This window comes from Xiphias gladius, chromosome 19, assembly GCF_016859285.1.
Source record: "Xiphias gladius isolate SHS-SW01 ecotype Sanya breed wild chromosome 19, ASM1685928v1, whole genome shotgun sequence".
Classification (NCBI taxonomy): domain Eukaryota; kingdom Metazoa; phylum Chordata; class Actinopteri; order Istiophoriformes; family Xiphiidae; genus Xiphias; species Xiphias gladius.
This window is the reverse complement of record NC_053418.1, coordinates 20972444-20990530: the sequence shown is the minus strand read 5'-3', so window position 1 is coordinate 20990530 and position 18087 is coordinate 20972444. Positions and strand designations below refer to the sequence as shown.

Below are 18087 nucleotides of genomic sequence, written 5' to 3'. Positions count from 1 at the left end.
GGGAATGTGCTGCTGGCTCACACTGGACTGCTCGCTGCTGGGCTCCTCACACATCTGAATAGCCAAACACCTGCTCATTCTGGCAAGCTGTCAGTCCGAAAACCCATCAGGCAAAAGGAAGACATTTTTTTTTATGATCTACATTTTCCATGGCTTAAAAAAGAACCTTCACCATCCATCTCCCCCCTGTCAAAGTGGAGTAATTGTGTAGTTGCAGTTGTAGTTTCCAAGATGGGTTTTATGTTTTCTGTTCAGTTTTCTGTTTTGCTTGTGTATTTTTTTCCCCTAATGGGCCTTGAGATGCTGTTAGTTTTTCAAAGTACACACGTGAGCTGTGTTTTCTCGCTTTATCTTTGTAGTTAAGCATGCCCATCAAAATATTTTACAAGCTTCTCGTGCATCAGGATAGGACAGAGTTATCATTTTCCAAACTGCTTTTCTCCTTCTCCAACAGCATAATAAAAACATAAATATCAATGACATTGCAATCGTTTATTTACTTGGCAGTCACTGTAATGTCATACATCTGTGCAATATCAATAAATAAAAACACTGAAATAAAAGTTTGATCTCATGGCACAGAGGGACAATAACTGGGGTGTTATCAGAAGGAAACAATATGCTGTTTGTGTTACATGTTTTACTGCTCACACTTGCTCAATGTGTCTGCCAAGGTGGAAGGAGGTGATGTGGATGTATGTGTCAGGAGCAATCAAGGCACACAATGTGTAAGATTGGTGTCAGTGAAGCAAAATCTCATGACAGATCTTCTATTCATAGGGGCAAGAAAAAAACACATTTTTCAAGTGAAACCGACATTCGTGCTCAGATCTCAGACAGGCATCATCTTCATCTGATCTCCTTAATACTCTCTGGATTTTCTTATTTTGTTCAGCTGTTATAAACAGATTTATATGATTTTTTAATGAGCAGGGGTTGCTCTTCTGCCACTGTTGAGCGCACTGTGCCAAAGCTCAAGTGGCATCTTGTGTCAGCAGGCATGAGCCATCTCCATAGAAACATTATTAGCCATCCTTTGCCTGAGGTGGTTGGCAAAGTCCACCTGCGTCTGAGAGAGCACTTTGTTTATGATTGTCTTTGGGATCCAGCCCTGTGCAAGACAAAGACAAAGCCAGTGTTTAGATTGGATTAACGTTTTTTGTTTTTTTGTTGTTTTTTTTTTACAGTTTTTACTTCTAGTTCCTGAATACATTTTATTGCAAATCACAACTCAGGTGTGGCGGTCATATACCTTTAGATCTATATTTAGTAACCAGGTGAAGTTAGTCTTATTTGGGTCTTCAGCACAGGGCCTCATAACTATACAGGTAGGCCCATTCTCCGCTCTGAAAAACGTAATGATTAATGTACAACACTGCTTTAAACAGCATGACGTATATCCATCCATCCACTGCACACAAATAGCCCGATTAGTCTATCCATTCATTTCTCCTTACAGACACAAAAATGTTTGCACATATCACACCAATTAAATGACTTCCCCCACTGTGCCTCCCCTTGACTCACCTGACTACACCTCTCTGCTCGGGCATTTTTGAATGCTGTGTGGACTTTCCAGCCAGGAAGCAGGTGGAGCCTCGGCGTTTGGCACAACGGACACTGACAAAGTCCCTTGGTCCCACCACATTCCCAGGGGTCTCTGCAGACACCTCATGGGTAACCATTGTGTCCGCGCCGATCTTTTGAAGTATCTGTGGGATCACATTGTGAAATTATATAGACAGTCTTGGATAGACATGTAGATGATCTCTTTTTCTGACTCAAAAAAAGTAGCTCCAACTCCAACTCCTCTTACCTTGACCTGTTTCACATTAGGGTTCCACTCCCCCATTTGCTCCATGTTCCCCACCAGCTCTGCATAAAGATTGTCAGGATGTTGCTCCAACATCACTTCCAGCTTGAACACCTTCCCAATGTCAGGCAACACCTTACTAAGGACTTTGTCTCCGTTTGCCTGTGGAGGGGCGTTAACATGCACTGGAAGTATTCAAGTATCTCCTTTCAAATTTGAAACAATACACAGATGCGTATATCACATTCCCACAAGATTTTTCAGTCATGAGAAATACACCTTTAATTAACCTTGCAACTTACCGACGGCAATAACTTTTGAAATAGCTTAATACTTCAGTGAACTATTATTCTACTCTGTGGAAACTGTCTCAATACTCACAGCTACAGTTTCAATGGTCCAGCCGTCCTGCTCGCTGAGGATGCTGATGGCCTTCTGCAGCGCATCCTCACCTTGCTTCACATAAGACATCTCCTCTTCGCTGTATCCGTCCTCCTCTTTAATCCGACAACCTTAAAACAGAGCGGCGAACGAGTGAATCTTGTCTGTTAACTTCCCGCAATTATGTTACTGTATTTCTAGAATGAAATAGTAGTATTACATGTAATATAAAGTCTTGCATTATGTGTATCTGTGTTGCATTTCATTGACTCAAATGACCACGTGTAACAACTCACCGAGAAAGGAGCTTCGTCTGTGAACTTGGCTGATCCAGTTACTGGGGCCTGGACCTGCCAGTCTGTTCAGCTCATGGTGAATGGCCATCATGGCATTCTTCCTCAAACCTGGGAGACGCAGATAAAATGCTTACAGTTTTTACCATATTAAATCCATTGATTACATGTGCAGTGTATCAAAAGAAAGGAAATCACAAGAGAATAATATAATAAGAAAACATTTGGCTTTATTCTGTCTTTATTCATTCATTCAGCCACTCTGAGTCTGGGCTCCATGCAGAACTCAACTTAGAAAATGTGCATTTTTGAGCCTAAAGTAAAACAAGGAGAAAACTATGCCAAGGCAACGGTGCTGAATATTTGTCAAAACTGGATTCTCTCACTCACCTGTCATGTTTCTCATATGCCGGTAGGAGATGCCAGCACACAGTTTGAAGGTTGCAGGCAGCATTTTCTCTCACAGGACCTTCTAGCAGCTTTAAGGAAATTGGAAAACTGTTAAATCAAGTAGAACACAACGATTCAAAATCTGGCTGAGTTGTAAAGTTTTGAGAGAAGTGGACAATTAGCTGAGAGTGCTGTAGAGAGGGGTTGGCTTTCTGTCTGTTGGCGCTAGAGAGTGTCTGTATTTATAAGAGCACTGCTCACAAGGCCACCGTGCTATCACCAAAGATAAACAGACATGTCACGGCCATGTCACCAAGGTTGCCTCGCAGACACCATGAGCATGTCTCAGAATCTCACAAACACTGTGTCAGATAACGTCCAGTGCCCAGCCCCACTGCCTTGCTCACGCATGCACACACTAACATTCCTGTGGCAGTGGGCGACATAGGAGAAACAGTTTCTCTTCAGCGATGAGAGAATCCAAAAGAGAGGTCAGTGGGAGAGACCCTGAGTGACTCATCCATCCTATCATGGTCCATTACAGCCTAAACACTCACTGTGGAATTTAAGGGCAAAAAAAATTCCATTCAGTTTGGCTTTTCCCTTTCCCATAATGATTGATATCTTGGTATGAGCACTGCATATATCTAGAGTTATTATCACTGAGTGGAAATGACCAGTCATTAAACATAATGTTCTGTTTGGGGGTCCTGGAGACTCTAGGCTCTCTTTGACATCTCTTTGAAAAAAAAAACAACGTAAGATTGTTTTATCACCTTGAAACTTTATGTCTTTCCCTAACTTTGGGAAAATTGCCTACAAAGATGATTTTAGACACATTGCTTGTGTTTGGAGTCACAGAGACTCCATCTGTACAACAGGGTTAAATATAGTGGATGTTCAAATGCTTTGTGTCAGTAATTGGTGTTGACAGTACTTTTAGTCATTTTGGATTTCAGTTATCGGAGTTTGATAACAGTTTGCTCATAAAAGGTCCAACCGGGAGTCTAATAGACCTGAAACATAGGGCACATTACCATGTACACTAACACACTGTTTATTTCGTGGTCCGTGAATGATTTTGGCAAATAACAGTGATATATATTTGCTCTTACATACCCGATATAACATATAAAACATGAAATAAGTCATTGTTTGTTGTAATACCAATCCTTTATGGTTATTTGCCTAATTTTTCACCTTCTGCAAATATGCAGGTCCAGTTGTGGAAAGAAAACAGGGATTTGTAGCAACCATGTACATTATTCTCACTCAATTTAGCCTGTAAAAATAAAGTTTAAAAAAAACTCCTCAGTGAGGGTTTAACGTTGTTCAAAAGCAGCCCTGTCAGTTTTTCCATGACGGTGAGACTTATCACACACATTGCATTTCACAATGCTGACATCCAGACGTGAGCTTCATGATTCTGCTTCAGCCTGTCTGTCAGTGAGATTGAATCACCCTCTGGAAGTTTATCCAAATGGCTTGCTTAATCGTCAAATGGCGCACTGTCATCTGTAAAAAACATGTTTTATCAAGCTGTTCAAATGTTTTGACAACCTTACTCACGCTGCCTAAGCGAAATCCAAACTATCTAACGGCAATATTGCCTCAGCGAGCTGCACGTCAAACATGCTCTCAGAGTCAACAGTGCACATAACCAGAGGAATGGAAACAAGTCAAGGAAGTAGTAGGCCATCTGATTAGTGAACAGGAATGGGCACAGAGAAAATAAGAACAGATTAATAAATCACAAAGAAAGACTGAAGTCACCTTAACCTGCAACCTCGCGTCCCTCTGGCTAGATGGCAGGAATTATTCATCAGTCCCTCTGGCCTTCTACAGGGTGAGTTCTCTCATTTAATATGGGAACACGCAGGCCTAGTACTATCTGAACGTTACTCAGCCATGTGTCTTGTACTGTAAAGCTCTTTTTTTTCTGCGAGACAATGACTCAGGAGCCATAGTGTGTCAGATGTTTCTATTGGCTTTCTATTTAACAGGAGCAGCATTATGTTTTAATGAGCCTCAATATGTTTTAATGAGCCTGGGGCAAACTGCAGTTCTCTAATGTGGATCCTGGTAAGGGTTGTTGGACCTGAAGAAGGTTAAGTTCTGTCCAGACTAAGCAATAATTACTAAATGATGATGTATGTTATGGTCTTACCAGCCTAAGACGCTTGTTGGATTTGATGATGACACTGGGACACACTAGTTTGTCTTCTTTTACTTGATGTTACATGCATTGCGTTTAAATAAAGGTTTATTCAGTACTGAAAGGGCTTCAGGAAAAATATTTATGTCCACAACTCCATATTACGCTGATGTGGCCCCTCTGTTCTTTCCCATGATTCCATCTGAAGTCATGTATATGGTCAGTTATTTAGTTTAAGAGTTTACAAGTAAATGAGTCTCATAGTGTCCTTTTAAGGATAGAGCAACAAAGTATGTCTTAAAACCATTCTGCCATGCACATGTGCACAATAAAACATTTTTTCATTGCTGCGATTGTTCCTCCTGTCATTTGTGGCCAAAAAGAAACAAGAAATTTCATAGAACGAGATGGAGAGCAAAATCCACAACCCTCGCTCTGTGCAAAAAATACACAGTGAACTTCAGCTGAATCCGATATGAGGCTTCGGCAGTCTCAGCTAGTCAAATCAACTGAGTATTTTCCAGAGTTATAGTGTTTTTAGTATAAAATTCCCTCTACGTGCCTCCACAGACAGTGCTTTCCTGCTGAGTTGTATTGGAGGGATAGTAACACAAAGGGAATTTGGTACTAAAAACAGTGTTAAGTTTGGAAAAAATCTTGATTTGTCTGCTGACTGCTGAAGCCTCATGCCAGCTTTTGGAGAATTTAGGAAAATATTTTTCACATATTTTACACTTTTGTTTTCGTCCCACATCCCTTACATTGGAATCACGGTATCTACAGCAGGGGATCTCTTCATGGCCAGTTTGCGGAGGAATAATGATAGCCACCATAAACTGTTTCAATATACAGTATATATGGGCATGACAGTGTTGTTTTAGGACAGACTTGAAAAAATGTCAACTAATCCTTTACTTAGGACCATGGTTATAGTTTCAAAGAATACTTATAATTGCCTGTAGGAGAACATGGTAATGGTGAAAGTGCAATGTTTTTCCCTAAAACTAAAAGTAAAATTCTTACCAGTAATACTACTACTTAATAATAATAATAATAATAATAATAATAATAATAATAATAATACATTTTATTATTATTTAACTATGGGGGTCTATGGCCATATGCTCTTTTTATGAAAAAAATAAACAATACAAATGTAAAATGCCCATGTTATTACAGTATGACTATGCAGTAATACTGCAAAACTATACTATAGCTGTATTGTATCACTACAAGCTTTATTGTCTACTTTTCCATGTACACGAGGAACTATAATAAAATGGTGAGTAGGAAAATAATATCTCTAACCAATTAGATATATTTGCATGTGAACAAGGAAATGTTCTGTGCTCATATGGACAGAGGAGACAGGGAATAAAAAGGAGACAATTGTGGAGTACTCAAACTATAGCACAGAGTTTATTGGGACTTGAAGGACACAATGGGTCTGGCCTCCACATGCACTCAGCACTTTGCTGTACAACACAATAAGAAGGAAAAATTCCCCCATTCATCAACGCCCTCCTATCTGCATCCTTCACTCCTCCTTCCCTTCACTTCCTACAAACCGTGTGAGTCTGTGTGTGTTTGTGTTAACGCGTTCCCCAATGAAACAAACAGAGCATGACAGTCAGAGAATAAACAAAGTGCTGATGTTTGTGTGGGCATTGTCTGGGAAATCATGCTAACAAGGAGGCACTTCAGTCTGATTCAGATTTTTTTTTTTCCATATCAACTACGCAGAAAAAAAACAGGTTTGTGTGATATTGTAAGGATGATTAAAATTACTGCATGGACCAGCTTTCACTACCTCAAATAGGGAAAATACCACATTCTTAAAACATGCAGAAGAGACTGAGCTCTTCCTCCCTTTTAATTGGCTGTGCTGCTGCCAGAAGGCCACTTCTTTGTGTGGTGTTTGCAGGATCTCCTGGTGTCTTCCTCTGCTCTTCTACTCTCACATGAATGAACTGGACCGATTAAATAAAATTCAGATAGGCTAAACATTTCATGTAGCTACTGATACCCTGTGTCTTCAAATATGGTTGAACTCAAGACAAATGGAAGACTCTTTGGATTTGTGAGGCATTTTGAAGAGCATGTTAAGAGCAAGTGTAAAGGGGCCAAATATAAAAACCTGTACATGTGACAACAATGGCTATGCAGCAATATATTTTAAATGGAAAAAGGCATAGGGAGAGAAAGAACACTTTAGTAGTTGTAGAAAATAACTGGCGTGCGAAAATATCAATACAATAATGTGCCTTAACGATCAGAGGTAAAAACATTTTCATTCGGCGACAAAACAGCATGACATTATTTTAAATTGTGCAAACTGTAAGTCAGGCTGAGTGCATGTGTTCCTCTCCACTCCATGGGGACTGTGCAGAAAACTGAGCAAAAAAAACAAAATCAAAAAAAACAAAAGAAGAGATTTTTGTTACTGTACAGCATATTAATTAATTTTTCCAACTCCACATTATGTCAAATATAAAGTGACACTGTAAACCAAGGGAGACGTCTGTGTGTATACGATGCTAACGTCAGTGGAATGAGGTATGCAGAAGCGAAAAGGGATACAGCTATCCATACTTACACTTGTCCATGCAATGAAAACACAACACGATTCTCACAATTCTGTCTGTGTGCGCGCGTCTATTTCATTGTGTATGCATGTACTGTATGTGTGCTCTAAGCAATATGATATGTCTGCAGGCTCATATTTAGAGAAAGTGTATAAAACGGATCACACATTCTGATCCTCCTGTGGTTCTAAACGACGGCCTTCAAACCTTCAAAAACTAAGAAATCAACATGACAACAGTATCACAAAACTAAACTGTAATCTTTGGCCTGAGTGTACGCAAGGCAGTGTACATTATGTGTTGAGGTTGTTGAGGTGATGTGTTCTGAATGTCTAAGGAGTAATCTGAGGTATGGGAGGTGGAAATACAGAGAAAGAGTAAGTTACAGTATGAGTTGTACAGATGGTGACGCTCGGAAGGGTGTAAATAGATGGAGAGATACTGGTACAAGATACAGGCCAGAAAGTAAAGGACTGAAAATGCGTGGAGAAGAAATTCAGTTTCTGGAAAAACAAAAATTCACTAAGACCCCATCTTCTGTTCCCTGTGGTGGTCTTTATTATACAGTGGATCCCCTGAATATTATCTTGTTTTCTACCTTTTTCTGTTTTCATCAACATCAGTGGCTCTGTTCTATAGTCCAACAATCCTGAGGATGAGTTAGGTCTGTCCGAATATTTCCAAACGTCTCTGCAACATTGACCATCCCACTACAAATGCCCAGGGTCTCAGGGCCTGGTCACCCACTCCCACCCCATGGGCTGACCATTTAGGCTTTTTAGACAGGCTGTCTCCGGCTGCTGCTCAGGCCCTGGCTGTCGACCAATCAGCAGCAGGGAAGCCCCTCAGCGCTCCTTCCCTTTGTGTGTGTGTGTGTGTGTGTGTGGCTCCCACACTGTCACTGTGCCACTAGGGGGCAGAGTTGGACATGGAGTCCACAGAGTTCACACTGGAAGACTGCACACGGCTGTGGGAAATAGACACCTCTGGGTGCTGCAGCAGAGAAAGAGAGAGAGAGAGAGATTTGTGTGGGTTAATTTGTATGTATGAGCGTGTGTGGGTTTATGATATGCGAATGTGTTTTCACTTACATGCCTCCTGAAGATCCTGTCCAGCAGGCTGCGTCTGGGCGGCTCGGGCGGCTGATTCCAGTCCAGATCTGGAGGTCTAGCCCCTTGTGGCCCAAACACATTTAAATCTCTGAAACACTCAGTTTCTATCATCTGAATGAGAGGGGAAAAGAAAAGAGAGAAGAGAAGCGAAGAGAAGAGAAGAGAAGAGAAGAGAAGAGAAGAGAAGAGAAGAGAAGAGAAGGAAAGAGAAGAGAAGAGAAAATTTGGTCGACTTTGGTAACTGAGTTCTTCCAGCAGTTATACAAACTGCACTGAGCATTTAAACGTCATATTAAGTGCACACACTTACCTCATTCTGCCATGGGATGGAAACGCTGCCTGTAGCAAATTTGGAGTAGAAGTCATTGTCAGTTTGGTCCAAATTTACTCCCTTGACTGTGGAGAACTGCTCTATGTCCAAAACATCCTTACAGTACACTGCCCGAGGCTGGGAAAGGGCAACGACCACGAAAAAGACGGGGTTTGGAGGAAAAACAGGAGATAAGCTTATCTTAATAGATAATTTATCATCATGGAATTTTAATTGCTGTTCATGAAAGGACACTTTTTTCCTATAGTGGCCATCTTGGATTATTTTGGTTAGGGTAAGGATTAAAAGAAAAGGTCCTTACTGATAGTTTCACACTAGGTTTTAGCAGTGGAATTGACTGAAACGTGCAGTGTGTACAGTACTATGAACTACTCACATCAGGCACAAAGGGAGGCTCCACTATTCCAGCCTCCAGCCTCTTGAAGTTGATGTTTTTGAAGAACGAGTGGGCCTTGACACCCGCACCTCCGTCGGCCTGGCAACCCAGCCTCTGCTTAGGGTCTTTGGTCAGCAGCTGGGTGAGTAGAAGCAAAGATGAGTCATTAAATTATTATATCATTCATCCATTTTCTCCATACGAACTTCTCTCCATCAAGCCTCACCATTCTACAGATAGCCTTAGTGTCCTCTGTAAATTTGTCATTGTACTCCTCTTCTTCCTCCTGCACCCTCCTCTCCACCTCCTCCCGTTTCACTCGTTCTTTGCGGGCGCGGAAGGGCGATCGCCCAGCGGTCATCTCGTAAATGAGACAGCCCAGCCCCCACCAATCAGGACTCATGCCGTACTTTTCATTGTTTATCACCTCTGGAGCTAGAGAGAAAGGGAAACAGGTTGTTATGATTGAGAACTTGCTACTTACTCAGGTAAATTTACTCATAGAAATCTTGACCGCAGCGCTTCTTACCCATATAACCCACAGTCCCCACCCTGCCTCTGATGAGTTCTCCTTCAGGCACTTTGATGGCCAGCCCCAGGTCAGAAATACGGATGTGCCCTGCAGCAAAACAGTGATGAGCATCAACGCGTGAGCCTGATACATTCAATTTATTCAAAGTTCAGCTGTTTATGAGCGTTACTGTAGTTTGAAATTGTGTATCATCAGCAAAACAAAAATGCTGTTCAATGCCATAACCAGAACTCTCAGCGCTCAAAACTCACCATTGTCATCTAATAAGATGTTCTCCGGTTTCAGATCCCTACAAATACCACAGCATGTGAGTGTCAAAGAACAGAAGTATCAATTCAAACACAAACATCATTCAAAAATCATTAAAACTAAAAAAAAAAAAAAAGATCTTCTTCAAAATGTATCTAAGACTGTGTAACATATACATTGCTACCTGTAGACAATACATTCCCTGTGCAGATGCTCGAGTCCACAGCAGATCTGAGCAGCGTAAAATTGGACCCTGTCTTTCTCAAAGCCCGGCGTGCCCATGTTGTAGATGTGAAACTTCAGGTCTCCGCCGTTCATGATGGTCAGCACCAGACACAGAGCGTCTTTGGTCTCATATGCATATGCTAAGCTCACCTAGAAGACGAGAAGAACACGTTAAACGGTACAAAAGTGCTTAGACGGGAGAACAGACATGCATGCAAAAGAGACTGCAAGACAACATCAAGTGTACTGTGCTGCAGACACCCTTCTTCTGTTTACTCACAACAAATCTACTGTTGACTTTTTCTAAAATCTGCTTCTCATTGAGAGCCATGGACTCTCCTTTCCTCTTCTTTATCCTCTTCTTCTCCAGCTTCTTGCAGGCATACATCTTCCCTGTTGCTCTGACCTGGCAGGCACACACCTGAGCAGAGAAACAAAATCTGAAATATCACTGTTATTCAAATCACAATACTTTAAGCATCATTATCAACATTCATTCATCACTATCACCATAAACTGTATCTCTTACCTCTCCGAATCCCCCTTTCCCCAGCACTCGGTACTGCCTGAACGTGTCTTTAGTGATTGGTTGCCTGACAGAACACAGACACAGCAAAAGTCCATTAACACAGGCTCATGTAGTATTGATTAGGACAGAGATATTATCTGCAGAACTCAATGCCATCCTTGATGTTTCCTGTACAGAGGGTGGGGTCAGTTGGACACAATTTCACTTTCCAGACACGGATACAATCAAGGCGGCTCTGACAGCCTGCTGTTTACTTCTAACTGCCTTTGACATACAGTTTGCATAAAACCTTTTCCTGTCTAGAGTGATCACACGCCTCTAAAGCGTCTCTGAAGTGAAGTGTAATTCAGTCCGAGTCAATTTTTCCCACCTGTGTTAATATATATAATATTAACATTGTTTCAAAATGTTTTCTGTGAATTACAGGGCTGTACTTACAGATTTGGAATGGTCATAGTTATTTTTATGGTTTTAGAGGGCTATTGGGTTGTTTTAAGGTGCCATTTAGGTGGTTCCTAAGATTAAATGTTGTTTCATGATTGTTTTAGAAATGTTATTCTTTATATGTTATAATCACATTTCTGTTTAATTTTGATTTAATGTGATCTGTCTTGGAAAAGAGATTAATTAATAAATTCATATAATTAATAAATTAGAACTGATTGGAAGATGCAAAGTATAAGTAAAAGAAAAAAAACATCCATATATACATATATATATATGTGTTAGTGTGTGTGTGTGTGTGTGTGTGTGTGTGTGTGTGTGTGTGTGTGTGTGTGTGTGTGTGTGGTACAAAATTTTGAACTAGTTTTCAGGATTACACATAGACTATAGACTTATTGTGTTCTCAGCATTTGAATATGTTGAATACATGGCTATGAAACGGATGCTAAATAATACCAAAAAAAGTTCAAACCGACCTTTCCAGTATCTTCCACTGCAGGAATCGGTCAAAGTACATGGAGTTCTGGTAGTCTGTGAATGGAGCTCCACTAAGGTAGTCATGAACGGCCCTGGTCGGGCACACAACACAGCAGGCTCAGACAAAACAGGTAAGGAGTTGAGAATATGATGCAAGCTCAAATTCAGTTTGCAATATCTGTACTGTTTGTAACATACACAACATGAGGTAAAAAATATATATACATAAACAAGGCAGAGGGAAAACAGGTGAGAGTCCAGCAGACAGGTGAGAGGTAGTAAAGACAGTGGCAACTCACTTGCGGCAGTTGCTGAAGATCTCCTTACATGGACTGAGCTCAAGGTTCTCTCTGCACTGGTCTGCAAAAACCTCAGCTATGTCTACGTGCTGAGGTGACTACATCAACACATGTAAACACACACAGTGACATACGTGCACATGCATACACAGATTCATTACTTTTTATTACACACACTGATCAGACTAAGGAGAAGCTTCCATAACTTCTCACTAAGCACAGAACAGAATCAGTACATTATGTACATATGCTTTGTGCAAAGATTACAGTGTTATTTTTGTATATTCAATGCGTGCATGGAATTACTACAGCCTTGTAATTACCCTTATGAGTGTTAGGGAGGCTTTTATTTAGCTATAAATCAGTATTATTGTCTGCTATGTAACGCTTTTTAACATGAATCCCTGCAAAAGGTTACTAAATACACTTTTACAACAAAATATGAAATAAAGCAGGTTGATAAATGTATCAGATCAAGAAACTTACTTGTTTTGAGAGAAAAGTCTTGATGATCTGGTCCCCTCTGCTTTTTCTTTTTTCATCAGGTGTCACCTCGTAGTCTTCCTAAATAACAAAATAAATCACTGTCAGCACTGAATTTATTTTATGCCCTATGAGCAAACATGTATTATACTAGTAGAAGTAGTTATAGGTTTGTTTGTTTTGTTTTTCTAGGTATTTATAGGTTGTAACTAATGGCATTATTAATGGTTAATAAATCATTTACTGATGCTTTATAGATGCTTTAAGTAACTAGTATGATCAACGTCTGGGACGGTGTTTATCCACCATGACTCTTTAATTCATCAGGAACTGAAGATCAAAAAAAGGACTGTTTGACCTCTGGATTTGAAACTTATAAGACACCAAATATACATCTGCAGTAGTATAGCAGCATTCACCAGAAAAGCATTACATAACATGAAATAACAAACAAAAACATTGTCTCCTCTCCCAAGTACTACAAACAAAATCTGCCACAAAAAGTCTCGCTTCCTGGTCAAGTAACGTCAACTCAATTTTATCTATAAAACCCAAAATCAGAAGGGCCTTAGACCCTGAATATGAATAAAAGAAGGAAAAACTCCCCCCACAAAAAATCTAAACACAACTCAATTGTTGTATAATCATCCAATCAGATGAAGGACATGTTACTAAAAAGTATATCCTCTGAAATTATACTGATGATGTTTGAGGATCAGGTCTTAGGCCAGAATGACTAAAACCAGATTCTAAGCTTTCCTCCTTCTCTCTACTTTCCAGCTGTGAAAGACACTAAAATGCCAAGCTTCGGTCAAATTCTCTCTCTGCCTTTAATGAGAAGAAATGCATCATTTGTTGTTTAATTTGTATGATAGAGTAGCTGCTGTTTAGTGGTGACGAGGCCAACTTCGCAAACACACACCTCTCACTCTCTGTGTGTCGCTGTCAATCTCACACATACGTATGCTGCTCTTGGCTCCGTGTCTGAACATATGTAGCTGCTGACACAAAGAGGTTTGGCTGTTACATGCTGGACATATTGGACATCTTGCAGAGGCAACAACTTTTAAAAGCGCTCTGACGCATTTCGTAGCCAGCACTTTTAACTTCTCACGAAAAAGGGGGAAAGCAAGATGGTGCCTATGCTCTAAGCTGGCCCGACTCTTTTCAATCAGCGGCTTTTTTCCAACATGATCCTATGTTGCCTGGCAACCACACAGTAAACACCGCGGGATTCCTTGAGGTCCTGGAGTGCCACAGTGTGTCACACCAGTGTCACCGGCTTTCCACTACAAAACACACACACACACACACACACACACACACACACACACACACACACACACACACACACACACGCACACATACACACACTCATTTATATATATACAATACATACACACATAAGCCCGGAGCTTAAGGAAAAAAAGGGCTTTAAAAAGCGACAGCGTCACCGACACTTCAGAACAAAACCAAAAGTCCAGCAATCCATCCATACTGTCTATAGAAATGTAAATCTGTATGTGTGTGTGTGTTTATATATAAATATATATATATATATATATATATATATATAAGAGTATGATTGAAAGAGAGCAACAGAGAGAGAGAGAGAAAGAGAGGAAAAGATTGAATTGTGATTGGTGCCAAGTGCTGATTAACTCAGGCTTTGTTATCAGAGGCTCCAGAGATATTATACACATACGCATAGACACATACACACACGCACACACACACACACACACACACACACACACACACACACACACACACACACACACACACACACACACACACACACACACACACACACACACACACACACACACAGAGTAAATGAGCTGTCTGACTCCCACCCTTTGCTGGTTGGGGGTCAGCCAAAGGGAAAAGAAGACGCCCCTTTAGCCTTTAGGAAGCAGAGGGGATCCAACACACAAAAGCACACATAAAATTGTACACACACACATCTTAATATGATGTAAGAGGAAACATTGGAACCCCCAAGCACATTCCTTCCTCTACTGCACACACCAAAACACACACACGCATTTTCCCTGTGTTCCTGAACGGTCGTGTTCATGCTTTCTCAAGGCTTCTTCTGTTTTGTTTTGTTTTTGTTTTTTTTTGCTTCAAAGAAACAAAAACCCAAATTTTCCCCATATATCTCACTAATTTCTCTGATTTGATCAACAAACTAATACAGTCTAGTCTACTTACTTTCTGGAAAGTATGTTGACTAGATTGCAAACTGTTTCTATTAAACCTCATAACTGCACAGCACTTGCATGTTATTTAATCATGTGAAATACAAGCACCTGCCTAGTTGTAATCACCCTCAGGCCTGGTTTATTGCCAGTAAAGTGGTGAGTATACTGCTCAGCACTGAGCGCGGCCTCAGAATTCGTCACATGGACTGCAGAGTTAGCTCCAACATGCGTTTGGGATGAGCACATGTAAGTGGTTTCCCCTCGCAGTGGGTGATGGTCACTTGTAGGGCTGGGTGGTTGAAGAGGGCAGAGAAGGGGAGGGATGGGGATATGTGAGTGTGTGGTCGTAGTGGTGGGGGTCAGGGAGATTGGGATTGGGTGGGTGTTGGGATTGGAAAGGGGTAGTGTGGGAAACAATGCTGTCCTTTCTGCCCTGTCACATGCCCGCAAAGATATTCTAGGAACAGATAAAGACTTAAATGTGTCATGTGGGAGGTATTCTGTCTAGACGCGCAGAGAGAGAGAGAGAGGGAGAGAGATTGGAGGGCGGGGGGCAACAAGCCGGGTAGAGAGGGGACCTGGGTGGTTGAAAAATCGCTACTCAGTTTAATTGTCTCCTCTGGCTGCGTGACCCAGCGCCAGTGTACTTTCAGGCTACAGTGTAATCAAAGTGAGTGCGCTGAAAAAGTGGATGGGTGCATGTTTTCTAGACCTGCATTCATCCTGAAAAGAGTGCTGTTTGTCCCGCTACTCTTTGGAGGAATTGACCATTCGTTGAGCCCCTACCCCGTTGTACTGTACTGTACCATTGTACATATGCAGTTTACAATAATGACAGATTTACCACTCGAAATCCGCAGTAATCTTTTAAACAATGGGTCTTTGATTTCACACAAACGTAAACAAAAGCAGGCTTCTATTCTATCCTGCTATTGTTGTGCCTTTAACTAAAATGTGTACAGCACTTTGATCAACTCCAGTTGCTATATAAACAAACTTGATTTGATATCTCAGTTCTAGACGACAACCGTGGATTTTGTTGGCTGAAGTGACGACTGTTGCCAGTAGATTTTATCTGACACTAAAACTCCCAAGCTGGGTTTTTAATGTTTCCAGCTGATTCATTCACTCAGTGAAAGAGTTGTAAATATGCACATGGTCACTATATACATTTTTATAATGCTAATGCTAAAATTAGGCACATGCTACATGTCCCAGGCAAAAAGTCAACATCACATAATCCAAGTATAAGACTAATGCTTTAGATTTATGCTTTGGTTTATGTATTTTCAAACAGTATACTTCGCTTTTACAAGAGAAAAGTGAAGCATACTTCATTTGAGGATGAGGACTACTGAAGACTTTGCCAAATGTAAAACTAACACATTAGATTATGCTACTTCGGCATATGTGACATTGTCTAATGCAAGTTTTGCTGCAGTGGAAGTCTAAACTTCCCCAAACCAAAGAAAAAGTAGGGCAGAGCCATTGTCATTACTCTACACTATTAAATACTGACATTTTGGCAGCCAAATGGTTGATGTTCCTTGGGTAGGGTGGTGGTTATTTTTCAGAAGTAATGCCACAGAATAACGTAGTTAATGACTTGACCATTACTAACTTCTAATCCATTCCTTATACTTTGCTCTTGTGTTTTTAGTTTTGGAAAGGTTAGAAGACACCGCCCTCCTTGAGATACCAAGTAACTCTTTTATTAGAGCCCCATGAACACTGTTCAGCAACTGGAGAAACACAAAGTTTAACAGCCCAGCTGTTCGTAGTTACTCCGCTATGATTGGACAATAGTTGTTTGGGGGTGGCGGTTAGTGAAAGATCAATTAGGAGTTAAATGCTTTGTTCACAGACCCTTTGATTTTGATTATTAAAAGGGAAAAAAAGAGTTGTTTTTGAACTTTCTCAACATCTTCCTGGGGATATTCTGGGATTCCAATGGCAAACTTCTGGTAAAAAGACGCCCACTCAGTGGGTAAGTGTGCATGTGTGTACCATTGCGTCCAGTAGCTGGATGCATCGTTGCAGTTTAGGTCTGGTCTCACAGTAAAGACGGAAGAGAAGCCGTCCGATGGGCTGTTTCTCACAGATGCTGACATAGTCCCTCTCTGAAAAAGAAAAAGTACACACAGTTTAAAACCAAGCCAACAGAGAAGCATACACGCTTCAGATGCAGGTGAGCAAACACAAACACGTACCTATGCTGTTTCCCAGCTCAGTGCACTGGCTTATATGGGGGAAGCGAAGGATCTCCTTCCATTTTTTGCTCCTGCCTTTCCGCTTTCCTCCTCCACCTGTAGTGAGAGAGAAAAGGATGAAAATGTTATAATTGTATAACTTCATAAAGTTGTCAAAGTTTATTTTCACTCGTGAGGAGCAAATGAAAGTCTAATGGCTAAAAGGAGTGGGGGGGTTGTGTTTGGGCTCTCGCTTGAATGGAATCATAGTCTCAGTGTGTATATATAATTCATAGATTGTGTCTAACTTCCTCCATAAATCTCTCCTCTCTCTACTTACTTTCTTTCTCACTCAGTAGCTTTTCGGGAAGTGGAACAGTGTGTGTTTAATATGTGTGTCTGTGTGTTTGTCTCCACACAAACAGAAAGCCTATTCTGACTAGCTCAATTCCCATCAGAATCCGGGACTTTGCCAGACTGGATTCCACCACTCTGAATAATCATGCATCAGCTTCCTGGAGCAACGTAACACCATCACAAACAAAAATCACTTACATCCACATCATCTCCTTAAATCTTTAAGGGAAACTTACGGTGCAGTCATCCATTAAACCAATTTATCCTGTCTTAAACTTGCCTCTCACATTTGACCACTTCCACATTTCTAATCTAAACCATGTTAAAATCCCCTCTGCCTTTTCCTCTCTTATGCTGTCCACCGAACAGGATTAAACACAACTTTAAATACTTATTTCACTGCTTTCCATCCATTCCAGCTTCCTGTGCCCCTTGTCTTGTTCGTTTTATTTTTTTTCTTAATGTGCAAAGACTGCTCTAATGAACTGACAGGGGTTCCACTCTGTTCAGTGGAAAATGGCAGTGAGTGGCTCGCCTGATGTGAGAGGCAAGACTGAGAGCATGAGAGCAGGAGAAGCAATGACAGGCAGACATCTTTAAGTAATAACCCAGGAATGTGTGAGGCACTACGTCATGCTGGAGCCTTTGAGTGAAAGCTTT

General features: G+C 40.9%; 2 protein-coding genes across 2 annotated transcripts in view; both read right to left on the bottom strand.

Moving 5' to 3' along the window:
- Positions 1–259: 259 nt before the first annotated feature.
- On the bottom strand, positions 260–3081 carry star (steroidogenic acute regulatory protein). The gene is made up of 7 exons (XM_040154185.1): positions 2878–3081; positions 2491–2598; positions 2195–2325; positions 1817–1975; positions 1528–1712; positions 1253–1346; positions 260–1111 (listed from the first exon to the last, which is right to left on the bottom strand). Exons 1-7 carry the CDS (start codon positions 2939–2941, stop codon positions 992–994), a joined length of 861 nt encoding a protein of 286 aa, XP_040010119.1. The 5' UTR covers positions 2942–3081; the 3' UTR covers positions 260–991.
- Positions 3082–6448: 3367 nt separating this feature from the next.
- The window catches only part of grk5l (G protein-coupled receptor kinase 5 like), a 28237-nt gene continuing 16598 nt past the window's right edge, over positions 6449–18087 (bottom strand). Inside the window, exons 2-16 of the mRNA XM_040156065.1 lie at positions 17092–17187; positions 16889–17001; positions 12678–12755; positions 12192–12289; positions 11892–11984; positions 10972–11035; positions 10723–10863; positions 10402–10592; positions 10220–10257; positions 9966–10055; positions 9663–9871; positions 9437–9574; positions 9040–9177; positions 8709–8840; positions 6449–8610 (exon numbers count right to left, since the gene is read on the bottom strand). Of these exons, the coding sequence (XP_040011999.1) occupies positions 8527–8610; positions 8709–8840; positions 9040–9177; positions 9437–9574; positions 9663–9871; positions 9966–10055; positions 10220–10257; positions 10402–10592; positions 10723–10863; positions 10972–11035; positions 11892–11984; positions 12192–12289; positions 12678–12755; positions 16889–17001; positions 17092–17187 (1703 nt within the window). The 3' untranslated portion in view covers positions 6449–8526. The remainder of the gene's footprint in view (positions 8611–8708; positions 8841–9039; positions 9178–9436; positions 9575–9662; positions 9872–9965; positions 10056–10219; positions 10258–10401; positions 10593–10722; positions 10864–10971; positions 11036–11891; positions 11985–12191; positions 12290–12677; positions 12756–16888; positions 17002–17091; positions 17188–18087) is intronic.

What these genes read in the sequence shown, in the direction of transcription:
- star (XM_040154185.1), bottom strand. Translation starts at nt 2,941, where the DNA reads ATGCTGCCTGCAACCTTCAAACTGTGTGCTGGCATCTCCTACCGGCAT. An exon ending in GGACCATTGAAACTGTAGCT is followed by an intron (nt 1,976 to 2,194) that starts GTGAGTATTGAG and finishes GCCCCTCCACAG; the next exon opens with GCAAACGGAGACAAAGTCCT. An exon ending in GAGCAGAGAGGTGTAGTCAG is followed by an intron (nt 1,347 to 1,527) that starts GTGAGTCAAGGG and finishes TACGTTTTTCAG; the next exon opens with AGCGGAGAATGGGCCTACCT.